The 15,741-nt window shown below is 43.7% G+C and overlaps 1 protein-coding gene across 11 annotated transcripts in view; it reads right to left on the bottom strand.

Annotated features, from left to right (window-relative positions):
* Positions 1-15,533, bottom strand: part of LOC114858007 (A-kinase anchor protein 13-like) — a 50,972-nt gene extending 35,439 nt beyond the window's left edge. For 4 of the 11 annotated variants that reach the window (XM_055509382.1, XM_055509383.1, XM_055509385.1 and 1 more), the window contains exons 1-8: positions 15,354-15,532; positions 5,382-5,425; positions 2,961-3,117; positions 2,363-2,431; positions 1,947-2,044; positions 1,224-1,301; positions 943-1,132; positions 349-541 (exon numbers count right to left, since the gene is read on the bottom strand). In XM_055509382.1, coding sequence (XP_055365357.1) covers positions 349-541; positions 943-1,132; positions 1,224-1,301; positions 1,947-2,044; positions 2,363-2,431; positions 2,961-3,117; positions 5,382-5,414 — 818 coding nt within the window. In that variant the 5' untranslated portion in view covers positions 5,415-5,425; positions 15,354-15,532. Of the gene's footprint in view, positions 1-348; positions 542-942; positions 1,133-1,223; positions 1,302-1,429; positions 2,045-2,362; positions 2,432-2,960; positions 3,135-5,381; positions 5,426-15,353 lie in introns of those variants that run through there. The other 7 variants (XM_055509384.1, XM_055509388.1, XM_055509387.1 and 4 more) reach the window with 5 other exon arrangements.
* Positions 15,534-15,741: the final 208 nt, after the last annotated feature.

Raw genomic sequence — 15,741 nt, 5'->3', positions numbered from 1 at the left:
TATTAGTGAAAAACTGACTAAAAGTATAGAGCTGGCTTACCGGCTTAACACACATCAAGTAATACTAAAATATATGTTAAATATATATTAAAACTTTGATGTACATCTTTAATTTCAGATGTTTCATATCGGACTGCTTTCATGAGGTAAATGCAGCACTACTGCCACCACCTGTTTGGGTTTGGACACAATAGTTGTTCCCTAAAGCAGCCTTTTTTGGACAGAAAACAAATCATTAAATGTGTGATTGTTCTGTCTGTCTGTCTTCTGTCTAAAAAGTTTTTTACAGCAATAACAATGTTCATGCACCTGACATATTCCAATAGCAAATACTGGTAAGTGACTCACTGTGTGAAAAGCTCCACCAGCTTCTCGTGTCCTTTGCCCTGTGCCACACATACTGGAGTCTGTCCACGAGCGTTTGCCATCCTCAGGGCCTCTCTGGCTCCTGGCTGCTGCAAAAGGAATGACGCCACTGTCCACAGACCATGGCTGGCTGCCAAGTGCAGCAGGCTGGACAGCTGCTGGCTCTGAGACACAGCTGGACAGAAGTAAAAGAAAAAAAAAAAAGTTGTTCCTTCACAATGATTTTAAACATCTTTGGTTTAGAGACTGACTGAACTGCTATTATAGAGTAAAACTAACGTTGCATGTGGCAAGTTGACCGAAGCTGACCACCACAAACCCATTTAAAATCAGATGCAGATCACAGGAAAAGTAAGGTAAACTGGGTCATGGAATGATTTGATTTGCTTAATTTTCTGGCGACTCATCTGAGTGATGTAGTACTTTTTCACTGTGCCTGCTGCCCACCATGGTCCGAAGACATGCAGTCAGGTTGATTGGAGAATCTAAACTGCACTCAGGTGTGCCTGTCTGTCTAAGTGTGGCGACCTGTCAAGGGTGAACCCCACATTTCCCAATAAAAGCAAGCTAACTGACCAGTGTTGCTGTCCGACAGCACAGAGACACACGGCCTGGCTTCCTTTTGTGTGTGTGTGTCTGGTGCTGTGATAGTTTGTGCACATGTAAGAGCTGATGTTTGTGGTGCAGTCCTGGGGTGGCACAGGCTAAGGTGTTTCAAGGCCAGGGCAAGGTTTTGATCCAACCTCTCACACTCCTTCAGTGGAATCTGTCAAACAAACCACACACAGTTAGTTCCCTGAAGGAGCATAAAAACAGGACTAGATAAATATGTAGAAGACTGTTTGACCTTCCCCTACCTGCTCATCATCCAATAGTAATGCTTCCTCTGGAGCTGTGGTGTCAAGCAGGAAGCGGGCCATGTCAAGAGCCAAGTCCTACATACAACATAAGAATGTAATTAACCTTGAAAAGTCTGATCAATGTTATTCTTTGATTCATTGAAGAGTCTATTGTTCAAATTTCAGACTTGTCCACATGTTTTGCAACTCTGGGTTGTACCTACTTTTCTACAATGTCCATTTGTCTTGTTTTGTATTGTCATCCATTTTCTAAATCTGAATCACCAAGCACAAAATGGAAAACTGACCTTACAGGTTTAGACACATTTTACTAGATGTGGTACAATGATGTTCAATAGTAAATCAATCTTTCTCTTCCAGTAGATGGTGTTGCACATTGTCTGCTGACATTTAAAGTGTCAGTACTCTGGTGGACAAACACTGTGACACAGTATGTTTGTGCTCAGATCACACTGGCTTACAGTATGAAACCTGCCTGTTTGTTTTTAGTTTGGACACCATGTGGTTCAGTTCAGCACTCAGCAAGAAGGCATCATAAGCACTCTAAAACGTCATGCACTGCCACCCCTGACTAGATAAATGACCAATGATACAGTAGCATAGTATACTGATGCAAAATGTGAGGCTTCTCTCCTGAAGAGAAAGAAAACAATGAGGTGAGACATGAATAAAAACAGAGATGGTCGACAGGCATGATGCAGTAGGAAGAGAGTCTTTTACCTGGTCAAAGCTGAAGGCTTCCTCAGAGAGTGTAGCCACAGGTTTACCAGGACATGCAACACACAAAGTCACCACGACCTGTTCACACACATCATGGCCTACACACACACACAAAACGTGTTAGAGAAACACAGATTCAAAAGACACGTCTCCCTGTCTCACTGCAGGCGTATTTTAGTTACCATCATCAAAACTAAAAGGATCCTCTCAGTAGCTTTATGCTTCGTTTTATTGTTTTACATTTACCATTAAGTGGTTAATATAATATATTCTGCTGATTCTGCTTTCCCTGCACTTCATAACACACAGTTACAATGAAAATTGCTTCGAAATTGTTTAGTTAATATCGTAAAGAGAAAGAATGATAAAGGTTTAAGCTAAAGCCAGGGCAAGACTGGAGATGCATCTGCTCTGACCAGCAGTCCACAGACCATGGCTGGCTGCCAAGTGCAGCAGGCTGGACAGCTGCTGGCTCTGAGACACAGCTGGACAGAAGTAAAAAAAAAAAAAAAAAAGTTTTACTACTGTACTTACTAATTTAAACTAGTGCATTGGTTTCAGTGAAAGATAAAATGAAAAATCATTGTTCCTTCACAATGATTTTAAACATCTTTGGTTTAGAGACTGACTAAACTGCTATTATAGAGTAAAACTAACGTTGCATGTGGCAAGTTGACCGAAGCTGACCACCACAAACCCATTTAAAATCAGATGCAGATCACAGGAAAAGTAAGGTAAACTGGGTCATGGAATGTAACATATACAATACAGCAGTACAGGTCATTAGAACAATGTCAGCTAAATTGAAGCTATGAAACTGAAATAACTAAAAATGTGCTAATTGCTTGAAGGGCTAAGTCAGTTAACTAAAGAGTTTAGACCAGGTCACAGAGCGTGCTAAAGCAGCAGGTGTACCTTTATCTGTACACCAAAACACTGGGTTGTATATAATGTGGTACAAAGAATGTCCTGTGAACTGAGCAGACTCCGGGGGTGTGTTCAGAACTTACGTACCTGGACACACGGCTTGCAGCGTTGAGTGGCTGACTCGCAGGGTGCTGCTCACATGTCTCTGGGTGGAGCCTGAGAATGAAAGATAAAATTCCAGCTCCTTCTCCTCCTCTTCTCCTGCATCACTGTCGTCCAGCTGAACCGTCAACACACACTCTCCCTGAGAGGAGACGCAGACTTCCATGAGAACAGACACACACACAGACCCACCACCCTGATTTACTGACAGTTTAAGAAGTTGGTCAATAAAACACAAACAAATTGTGTCATTATTGTGCCTCACTGTAAATAAGTAACTTCCTTATATGCAAACAGAAAACATAATTAAGAGCTCTATAACTATATTTACCCCAAATTATTACAAATCATAATAAAAGGTTATTACGAAGTAATGACATTCTCCTCTACAAATGCTGGAAGATGCTTTCTGCGCGCTGATACTACACCTATGTTCATAATGTTGTAAACCCTGGGGTGGTTTGTTGCACACTGCTCCAGCTCTTACAGGTCTGAAATTTTCTTCATCAGCAAGTATGTTTCAGTCTTTTCTACATATTCAACAGGATTCAAATCAAGAGTCACATCTTCAAAACAGTCCAAGAGTTAGAAAGATTCTGATCAGCCTCCATTTTAGCAACGCCCTAATGGATGAACCTTGACCTTGCAGGACTGGGTATCAATACTCAGTACCTGTAGTAGAAGTTTAATTTCTCCTCAGTTCTGCTCATCATTTCAGAAATGCAAAACCAACACTATGAATGACATTTGTTGAGCTAAGACATGAATTAATGAAGGAAACTACTAATTAAATTTGTTAAGCAGGAATGCAATCATAATAAATACAATCGCAACAATGCTAAACCCTATATACGTATAGTGTTAGAATAAAGGTCTTGGCTCTTCCCAAGAAGGGTGGTTATAACCTTCGACTACCTATAATATTTATAAACATGAATGGGACATCAAGCTGATCAGCTCCATAAGAAATAGTTAGTTGGTTAGTAACTTGTGCCATGTTCCACAGGTAGAGGATTGGTTTAGATGTGAAAATCAGAATAAGAACGTGATTTACTTCTAGTGACAAAGACTTGCAGCCTTCCGCTGGGAGGAGCGGAAGTCTTAGTCTATAGTGTGTTTGCATTGGTGCATGAGCGCGCGCACAAACACACACTTCATGCTGTGAACATGCGGTTAACAGTCTGTTATGAGCCACACCCACACGCTCAGGCTAACAATAGCACACAAGAATGTTTCAGATCACTCTCACTCAAGCAACAACACACACACGTCTAACAAACTGACTAAAGCTGTTGAACGTGGGCAGACTAACACAGACAAAACACGCACTGTTCCAGTTTATGCAAAAGGAAACATTGGGGCTCAGTTAACACTTGTTATTCAGCACAGACGCTTGGGGAAGATGAGGACACCACCAGGGAATAAGGGTAATAACAATGGGAACCACTGATTGGCTCATGACTTATTTCAATAATAAGGAGAAAAAAAAAGTCCAGATCCCAGTCATGAGATCTGGACTGTTTTTCTATCGAAATGATTTTTCTTTGAGTGACAATCTCACAACTCAGCTGCATTGATAAAGTTGATTATGAACTCATTGATTATCCTGCTGAACTGTAAGCCTGTCAAGCCTTCAAGCTGCTTCATTACTTGGAGATCAAGCATTCTACATCTTAGGCGATGATGCTGCTAATAAAGCTGCACACATGGTGAATGCACATTTATTATTATAAATAGAAAAAGACCAGTTTTCATGCCGATCGTATCATTTTGTTTTGTTAGGGTTGGGCTTATATTTCCGCCCCACCATAAAGTCGGTTCGTAAAAATATTGTGACATTTAAACAGTCCGTTGTGCAAAAATGGTAGGGGAACACTGCTGTAGGTGACAGGTCTGTTTCCATCGGCCAGAAGACAATAGCACAGTTGGATGTGTTTACAATAAGTAAGTGTATTGTGAAATTAAATATGTGAATAAATGAATATAATAATTAGAATTGTGAAATAGTATTACATGGGGTTTTTTTTTTCCCCCACAATGGTAATGCTGGCTGAGATGGATGCTGACCAGCTAGATAGTTATGTTAGACTGAAGGAGTACACACGCACACACGCACACACACGCACACACACACGCACACACACACGCACACACACACGCACACACACCTTCATATATGGGTCTAGGGATTAGTAGTCGGTCAGTCTGGTCAATTAATCAGCTTTACTCAACTGTCAGATTGAGGCAGCACTGAAATCTGAAAGATCTCTTTCTGCTCTGACCCAAACAAACATTATGACTGCAGAATAGTTCTACTTAAGCTGAACACCATCAACTATGAGAGCACCAAGGTATTGTAACATGCACAATGCAGAATTTGTCTGTGTGAGAACAATCATTACTCACATAGAGAGGAGCGTGCTGAGGAGTCAGCTTCATGGTGCTGGACTCTGGAAAAAAACAGAGATATTAGAAACAAACATTGAGGAGGAATACATGCTCTTTTTTCTCTTCTACATAGCCATCCATCTTTGAGCCACACGTCCTTGTAAAGATCAGAGCTGCTAGAATCTGTCGCAGAGACAGACAACCACTAGCAACCCTACGGGCAAGTTAGAGCCTCCAGTTAACCTGGCTCTTGTCTTTGGTCTGTGGGAGGGAGCTGGAGATCTGAGGAGGACATGCAGGCTCCACAGAAAGACTACGGGACAGTGCTGTTGCTCCAACTCCAGTCCTTTATGCTGTGTACGACTCCAGTATGGATAGATAAAGAAGTAGTAAATACACAAAACACCTGATTTAACTTTCCTGATAAGGGCTTTTTGAAGAACACCATATGGTGCAAGTTGATTCCTTCATTCATTGGTTTCAAATAGGTGGTAGATGCAGCAGGTTTTATGACAGAACCTATTACTTAGGTAACCAAAGGATGAATTAACTAATCACTAGACTTAACTAATTGTTGGATTAATCCACATTTCTTCCGGGCCTGTAGCTTGGGAAGCCACTCTGGACACCACCCTATGTTACACAAAGCTAATACAGCGCTGTTAAGCTTCCTCCGTCCCAGTACTTAGACATTTCAAGCTGTGTGGATGCTGTGAGTCGTTATCTACTTAATTTATTACATTTGCTCAATGAGCAGATGCTCAGATGTCTTCTTAACACGGTTGAGTAGAAAACTAGAAGAAATATTTGTTAGTCACGTTGTCCTCTTTTTAATCAGCATCCGGCGAACATTTGATGCTCCTGTTGACCGTTACAGTCGTTCTGTTAACACCATTCTCCTGGTAGTTCTGCTCTTTAAAATCAGCGAGGATCACATTATGGCTAAAGTTTAATGCTGTGCTAACCGACAAGTTGTGAGCAAGCTGCTAGGCTGCAAGTCATACACCCCTGCTGTGTATACGATTGGACAGCCGGTCACACTCATCAATCAAAGATATGAGGTGGAACGCGATGCTGTGAGGAACGCGATGCTGTGAGAGAACGCGAGACTCTGCGAGAACAGCACGAGAAATTCAACAAGGCGGCGCGACACCGGTAGTAAACAACAGCGCGACAAACTATCCGCCAATTTAAATAAATAAATAACTACCTTATTTTACGTAAAATAATTAACCACCCTACCATTCTGGATAACACCGAAGAAAGTTTCGAGTACATCGACGAGTGCTTCGAGCGTCTGGTAATGGGGAAGAAGGAGACGGCTCCCAACAAGCGTTCCCGTCCGTCTGACTCACCTGAGTCACCTGGAGCTAGCTCGGCGGACAAAAACATCACGGACATCCTGGAGTCCATAGAGAAAAAAATATCAAGCTTCGACGCGCGTCTGGCACTAGTGGAACTCCTCCACAAAGAGTTCATGGCCCTCCGCGACTCCCTGGAATTTACCCAGCAGCAGGTGGTTTCTCTCGCCGCCGAGAACGAGGCCCTGAAGGGAACGGTCCAGTCCTTGACGGAGGATGTGGCTCAGCTAGCGGCCGAAAATAAAAAAATAAAAGAAGGCATCATCGATCTGCAGGCCCGCAGCATGAGGGACAACCTGGTGTTGTGGTGGGATGGGTAGCAGAGCCAGTCGGGAACCTGGCTCTGCGGACCCTGGTGCTCTGCTTCCCAACTACATTTCTCCGCATTCATCCACTTAGGTCTGCAAGGGGCGTCCTGCTGATGGAGGGACCGGGGCTACTGGGAAGTGGTTCCGTCCCTTCCAAGTGGGATGCTCTGCAGTTTTAATTGCATTAGTCATACACACGTGTCCAGGAATCTGGGGGCTCCTTCCGGGGGGGCCAGTGGACCCCTCGGAGAATTAGCTATCTCCCAAAGTTCCTCATACTTAGCCACATACACATACATTTAGGGCCGGGGTGGGCTCCTTCACTGGGGCCTGGGGCTGAGGCCAGTTGTGGCCTCGCCCACTGGCCCTGGTGGAGAGATCACCACCCAGTTTTAACTGCAAAAAGACATTTAGGGCGAGGGGGGGCACTGTCCGGGGGACACACCATCAGCCAGCGGTTGTGCTCCTGGAGGTGTCACCCACCTTCAGTGCACTTTAGTTCCACACACTCACGTCCAAGCTGGGTTGCGGGGTTCTGGGGTACCTTTTTCTGCTGCCCTCTGCCTCCCCCGGGTTGGGGGGGTTGGGCGGGGCTCGGGAGGAGCTGCGGTCCCTGCCTGGGGCCACATGGTCGGCAGGCCAGAGACCTACCCTCCCCACGAATGTGATCAAGCGAATGGTGTGGGTGCGAGAATGTATCTGAGAGTGCATTGGTTCACGTATGATTGACTAGTCTGTTGTGAGAGAGTCTATGGTGTGTGTGTGTGTGTTGCACATGTGGGTGGGTGTATGCGTCTGTGTTTGTGTGAGTTGGTATGTGTGTGGTGCGGTTGAAGTGTGCCGGGGGGAGTGTTTGCCCCTGGTTCTCATGGTGCGGACAGCGTGGACCCCCGGTGGCCCACTCTGGCCTCGGGTGCTGTCTCTGTGGCTGCTGCAGCTCTGCCTGGGGGGCTCTGTGTGGGCGGCTTGGGTCGCAACACCTGCCCTCCTGGAACTGAAGGTGTGTGGGCTCCCTGGCTGCTGGGATTCCTTCCTCTGCTTGCTGGATGGGCGTAGTGGCCGAGCCCCTCACATCACCCTGGTTTCCACAAGTGGCATTGTTCATGCACCAACGTCTGCCTCACCCTTTGGGTGAATAATATTAAGCTACAGCCTTACTAACCTTGTAGTGGGACACTTTCCAAATCCAACTGTAAGTATTATTGATACTTATCACTACCAATATCAATAATGTGTGAATATGGAATTTGTGGTGTTGTATGTCATGACTTTTATTAAGTAGTATGGGATATGTATAATAATGCACATATGTATGTATATTATATGTATATGTTTGTATGAGTATGTGCACACACCTTAGCACTATTACTGGTATTAGTATTAATTTCCAAGGTAAACCACAGTACAAAAGTTGTTTAGTTATGAATGTGTTAGCCTAAGGTACATCCCTGCTTCTTTTTTTTTTTTTTTTTTTTTTTTTTGCTCCGATTGTTTACTTAACAGATTTGCTTGGTTTCAGCAGCTGGTTGCACCCCTACACCCCCCACCCTCCTGCATACACACCCTAAAGCAGAAACCTAACCTGTCCACCAACACAGCAACATCACACATATTTTGGATTAGCTAAATAAACCATTAAATAAACCATAAATCAGGAAGAGTATATATATTCTATATATACTCTTCTTGTTAAAGCAAAGCTGTCCATCACAATATGGCATTCAGCGTAATATATGCTGCTTGCTAAACTGCTGGACAGAACAAAAAAAAAAAAAAAAAGATATGTGTCAACTCACGCCTTCTGCATCTGCAGAATAATGTCTGGACAAAGTTATCTTTGCAAGCTTCAGTCACCAACATTACCATGGAGCAAATAGAAAATGACCAAAAAGTGATGTTTTAACACAGACTCCAGTCAATGACCACTGAGCAGGTAACTTCTAATCCTACAGATAAATACTGTAAATAAAGCAGCGGCCGTTGCTGAGGTGTGCAGTACAGTACCGTACAGTACAGGCGGTTTCAGTTTCTTCATTTCAACTGATTATGTCATTGTGAAAACATTCTGGGATTGGAATGTTAAGATGACACAGACTCAAAAGGAAAACAGTCTTCTCTGTGTGCCCTCATGACTTGTAACTATAAAAAGGCTTCAGTAAGTGACATGTTCTGTTTGCTCAATGACAAGCAACATCGCATGTACTCTACTTCTGCTGACTACACGTACATGTACAAGAGTCTCTCTGCTCTAATTACGTGTCACAGAGTCACAGAACCATGGTCACCATTACCATCGACATGCACTGATGTTGTTGAGAAACAGGAAACCAGAGAAAAACAAAGCAGTCTTACAAGTCCATGCAGACAGAAAGACAGCTTTCATCAGTGCATCTGATAACAGTGACTTACTGTCTGCTGTGTCATTACAAAGTGGATATTCACTAATGCTGCATTCCTAACACCAAGCCACGATTGGTTGCATACAGCTGTGTAGTTTGTCCTCCCAGGTATGTTTATGCACACAGACCATCAAAGACAGCTGTGTAGTCTGGACCCTTTTTGTAATGAAAAAGTCACATAGTACCACGCCAACCAGGCCAGCACCGAGCACAGGCAGGATTGAAAGGCACAAACCATGTTTGTGACCAGTTTGCTCTGATGCCTGTTTACAAGGTGATAACAAATAAAATAGGAAACACTTTCAGAAACGTCATGTAGACACACACTGACCTAGTGTGAGTTAGCATGTAAACGAGACACTGAATACACCTGAGTGCCTGGAGTTTAGTCTCAACGGCTATAACAAAACACCAACTTTTCAGGGCAGATAGACAGATAAACTGAAGAAGACGAGGGTGAAGAAAATGATGAGAGGACAGACTTGCATAACTTGCCGAACTCACAAAAATTAATATATCACATTATCATATATGTATGATATGACAATATGTAAGTAAATAATTTAGAATGTTCTACACTTAGCACACTTAGTTATTCTATACAACAACAACACTAAAAGAAGGCCATTGACCCCCAGCCTTCATACAGCTAACCACAGGGGACGGTCCAACAATGATTAATTTGGGTGTGGATGTCACAAATGGGTCAGAGGCACCGTCCACACTGACCAGCCCAACTCTGTCATGTTACAGCAAACCCGCAGACTGTGATAACAGGCAATACACTTAGAACAGCAGTGTCCACTGCTTGTGCTAAGAGACTGGAGCCCAATATAGTCCAAAGAAAAGAGATGTGAGGAGGAGGAGGAGGTGGGTGTCTTTGACCTTTGTGACATCATAGCAGTAGGACCGTTGCACACGAGCAAGATGAGTCCTTCTCCAATGGCAATTAACTCTTGGCAATTAACCAAAGTGACTCTGGGCCTTTCCCTCTCAAATACAATGAATAAGGCTGCCATTATATTTCCTCATAACCAAAGACATGTCTCATCACCTTGCTGCACACAGCTTCCACCTAAAAACGATGACACACACACACACACACACACACACACACACACACACACACACACACACACACACACACACACACACACACACACACACACACACACACACACACACACACACACACACACACACACACACACACACACACAGGGCTGTGGAGAGAGGAGCGGAGAGGGGACTATGTTTCCACAACTTGTTGTAATTATGTGTTATACAACCAAATGCTGACTCTGGCTGTTCTTTTACAGGCAAGTACAGCAAGAGGCTACAGACTAACTCAGCTGGCCAGAAGTTATGTCTGGTATGGAAGGAATGAGCCGGAGAAGGGGAAGCAGACAGAATGAGAAAGAGAGAGTGAGACAGAGGAAGCAGCAGCAGCTAACCCAAACCAACCTCCTGCGTTCACCTTCTGCTCTGCTGAACACACAGTCACTCACTTCCACCGGCTGCACACATGAAGTGGCAGCCAGCTCTGCTCTTATCACAACAATTGGCTTCAGTCTCAGCAGCATGTTGGAATTGCAGAGAGCAGCACGCACCCAACCTGCTCCAGTGAATCGCAACTGCTTAACCTACAGTTACAATAATTCTGTGCTTTCATGTCGGTTTTTAGTCCTGCATTATTATAGCGTCAGTATCTAAGGTTTAGTTCGAAGGTCTGCTACGTGTTCCATCCTGTCAACAGTACAGTAGGATACAAAGTTGTGTAAGGTCTAAGGTGATCTCACATCAAACTTGTGTGACTTGTATGTAGTATTTTGCCACAGCAAGAAGACAGATTTGTTTTAAGATACTAAATGCATTAAAACATAAAATAATAACCTAATTTCTACATATCTGTATCTGAATTTTGTTGCCTGTATGACAGGCAAGCAGGACTCTGTGGATGTCTGCATTCAGCTGAACAGTCCAAGTGCACATTCCAGAAGCGTTGCAGCTCAGTTCATGTGAATTTTGGAACATGTACACCTACAAATGTGCATGTGGGTACATCACAGTGCAAGAGATAAGAAGACCCTAAGACATGCGGTAAGGCCATGATCTGGGTCCTTGATGTACATAACAAATGTGCTGTCCCAAGCCCTGCAGACGCTCAGCTGGTTCTGTATCACCAGTTATAAACATGGTGAGACAACCCTTGGCTACCGTGCGGTTTAAATATAAAAACAAAGAGGTGTTCGGACAGAAAGAGCACTCGAGACGATCCTACTGTATTGGTTTTCTGTAAGGTAAATTGTGTGTGTGTAGCTGCAGAAGTACCACAGTGGACACTGGATGAAACATGAGAGTTGATAAAGCAAAAGTGTTTGTTTTGTTTGCAAAAAAATGTGCAAACAAATGAATCACAATGAATCATGTGGAGCCATTTGTCTGTGGGAAGCCGAGTCCTGCACTCTAACACTACATTTAATTTCTCCAAATAGTCTCATTGGCAGCATCCATGGTGGTTGCTTGGCCAGAGAGGGTGTCAGGTTATTATACACGCATTATTACACACATACACAACAAATTCCACAGGGATGCAACTGTGGCATCCCTGAGGGTCCTCAGATCTCTATGAAAGTATGACCAAGATTAAAGCTAGCTGCTGCTGACTGTGCCAGCTTTTCTTAACAAAGATGCCTCACATAGAAAAGCCTCAACAGCATGACCATGCTAAGACATGAAGAAAAAAAACATCTTTCTTTTATTCGGCTTTGCTTACGTCATGGAGCCGTCACACAAACTCTTTTTATTCTGTATAAAGAAATGAATCATTAGCAGGAAGCTGAGATCTAATCTAATATATTTCCACCTCTTTGGCATAACGTGTTCAGATGCACCATATCCATAATTTCTATTTGGTATGTCAAATTTAAATTTGACCCAGATATTAAAAATCATTTAGGGCATCACAGCATGATTAGCACATTTCTTTTCAAACATGACTGACTTCATTCTTTTGAGTATCGCCCATAGCAAAGAATAGGCCTCACAATAGGTGATCACCTCACAAGACTAGTGAAGATACTGACTTTTTTTCCATATCAATACAAACCTATGATCCTGTAGTTGCAGAAGATTAATATTAGGTCTAATATATGAAAATAGCATCAACGTTATTGTATTTGATAATACTTTGCATAGCCACCATTTCTTCTGGGTCAGCACATGAGTATCACAGTGTCTAGTGGAGTCTCAGTCACTAACATTGGTGAAAAGCTGGTGTCAGTTTTAGGGGCACACACGCCACCACTGTAGATTGAGGTAAGCAAAGCATCACCTACAGCAGATGAACAACAAGGAGCAAGGATAGACATTCAGGCCAGAAAACATGGTGGCACAGTGAAAGTATGACTCAACAGTAGAACATCCAACACTGGTTAGCCTCTGCATACCACAGCTTACTGCTTACACAGCAGGGACAGGGAGTCAGTGAGACACAGCCTGGAGAAATAGGGTTGTGTGTTTTTGCTTTTTAAAGAAGCTCAAATATGCGAGGTAACAGAAAGCTATAAATAAAGTTGTTCCACAAACAGTTTGGACTCTGTGTCTCATCCCACCTTCAAGGAAAAGGAAAAACCTCTTGTGTGTGTACATGTACTTGTGTGTGGCCTGGAGCATTCTTCACCTCCTAGCGCACTGCAGGTCAGATCCTCACATTCCCAGATTTCCACACCTGATCTTAAACGGTCAGAGGTTCTAAGTCAGCAACTTAAGACCAACTGTGTGGCAGCCAAAAAACAGAGAACTTTTTAAAAACATGAAATTTCTTTTTAGGTGTGACAAATATGTCCAATAAGCTATACTTCTTGTTCTTCTCTTCTTCTTCTTCGTAATTCACACATACACATTTCGTCCATGGTGAATACATGGGCCTTTGGTTTACGTCGTCCAACATACAGATCACTGCTGCAAAAGAAAAGTGGCCTGTAGCACCTGAATAAGATTGATGGACTATCTACAAATATTTTCATCTCCACGTTAATTCATTTTGAATGTTAACCCTTCATTTAGTGTCTTCATTCGTTGTACACAATATGGTGCAGAGGGGAGAGAAAAGAGTTGCAATGGGGATACGGGGGATGAGTGAATGAGTGAACAAGCTTCCCATCCGTTTGTCTGAACGACATGTCAGCTGGCTGGTTTCTCTCAAGTGAAACAATCTTCGGTTTATCTCCCGTCTTTTTGAACAGGAAAAGCTGGTATGAATGGAACAGTGTTAGTGCTGACCAAGCAGCTAAACTGCACAGAGTCAAAAAAGGAAACAGCTGGAGAGAGAATGAACAGATCAGCAGTAGGTCCTACCATAGGCCAGTATTTGGATTTACACTTATTGCTGTTGAAGGTGTGACCACACATTTCAGTCCTGCACTAGCATCATACAGACCATAACCCCCAGTACTGCAGTAACAAAGTGACACACACAAGGCCCACTGCCAACTCAGGTCCTGGCCGAGTAATTGTAAGGGGGCACGGTAAATTCGCCTCATGGCGAAGACTCGAGGCAGAAGCACAGATAAAGCGTTCAAACAGAAAGACAACAAGTAGGAGCAGATTTTATGTGTAGTCAAGAGCTGGAGAGAGAACACACGGCCAGTGAAGCCCTAGACTGCAGGTTGAAAGGTGCAGCAGCTACTCTAATTCTGGCATCTGGACAGTTTCCAGTTGTGACAAAGGAGCACCTCTGTGTCCTAAACTTCCTGCTCTGTTTCCACTTTAGTCCTTGTGTAATCATACACATGTATTCAACAATAATCTAATCTGAGGGTTCTTTTTAGAACTTAGATTAGAGCTAATTCTGAACAGTGAAAATACAAAGCCATGGGACATTCAATAGCAATTGTGGTTAATAATACAAATATTTCATTTAGCTCAAATGTGCAGCTACAAAAGAATGGGAGCAAAATATATAGACACATACAAAAACGTGTGTGCTCACTGTAAATCAAGGTCCCAGAAATATTGCCCTTTGTTTGGCTGAATCACAGCCTCCCAACGTCAGTACTAAAGTTATTTTAAACTGTATGTTATCATAAAAATATGAAAGTGGCAGATATTGGTAAGGCACAGTGTAATGGGACTGTCCTTATGGCAAAGGTATTGTGTGTTTACTCTGAAATGAGTGTGCAGCTGATGGTGTCCCTGCTCCTGTCCAGAGGTGACTCGCTCCCACAGTCACTGTGTCTGATCTACGGTCGTGCATCCAGGCTGATTAAAGTGTTGGTTCATTGACCACCTATAGCAGACCAGTCTTTACCGCCGTTCTACACTGTAAATGAGCTTATCCGAGGACAAATACAGACGGGAGTCAGTGTTTGTTGCCGTCAGGTTCACAGTCAGTCAGCTATTAACACAGGGTTTAGGTCAAAAGCACGCGCCAGGCTCGATCTAACGGAGCCTGGGTAAAGCAAGAGTGGTGGACAAAATATTAGGAACACCTGTGCCCCAATGAACCTTAATAAAGCGGATGTGTCGGTCAGTCACTATCTCAAAAGGCGGCTCTTCAATCCAAATCACAGCTGCACGCGACCACAGACACACAAGTCACACACGAACTTCCTGTGTTCTGTACAAAATACAAAACATTGACACGACGTCCAAAGCAACTTCTCCGGGACGCGAAGCGATGAGCAGCACATCGCACCGACGCTGGTCTTCACCAACGCGAGTAAAAATAGCCCCTTTCTCGCCCGAGGCTCGCTGACGAAGCGGGGCGCTGTAACACGCAGCAGCGGCGGCGAAGTTGGAAAAGCTAAGCCAATGGCGAAAGTGCTAACTTTGAGCGCACAGCGGTTCTAGCTCCTTTCCCCAGAGCGTTCAGGGCTCGAATTCTGCCCCACCAACGTCAGGGCTCTGGCCGTTACTCACCCGAAGCAGTTGGCTTGAGTCTCCCCGAGCGCGCCCTCCTTCTCCGTCGCGCACTAACTGCGCGAGTTTGCCGAAGAAAGAAGCTTTTAAAAGTGTCTTTGCTCTTCTGCCAAATAACGGGAGCACGACGAGCCGCTGCCTATCACCATCTTCTCCACTGTACTAACGCTGTTACAAGTTTAGAGACAGCCGATCCATGCTGCGAAGCCTTGATGTCAAGATGACGGAGCGGTAATGTCGACACTTCCGGTCACACCCTCCAAAACAAATACCTGCATATTCTTCACAATATTTCTAACATTTCCGTCAAATGCCATGGTCTCAAATTTGTCCTTCGCTGTTGGCCACTAAATGACAGGACGCTGTGAGTCGAGCTTTTTGTCTTTTA

Source organism: Betta splendens, chromosome 6 (genome assembly GCF_900634795.4).
Source record: "Betta splendens chromosome 6, fBetSpl5.4, whole genome shotgun sequence".
Taxonomy (NCBI): Eukaryota; Metazoa; Chordata; class Actinopteri; order Anabantiformes; family Osphronemidae; genus Betta; species Betta splendens.
This window is presented reverse-complemented; position numbering and strand designations above follow the sequence as displayed.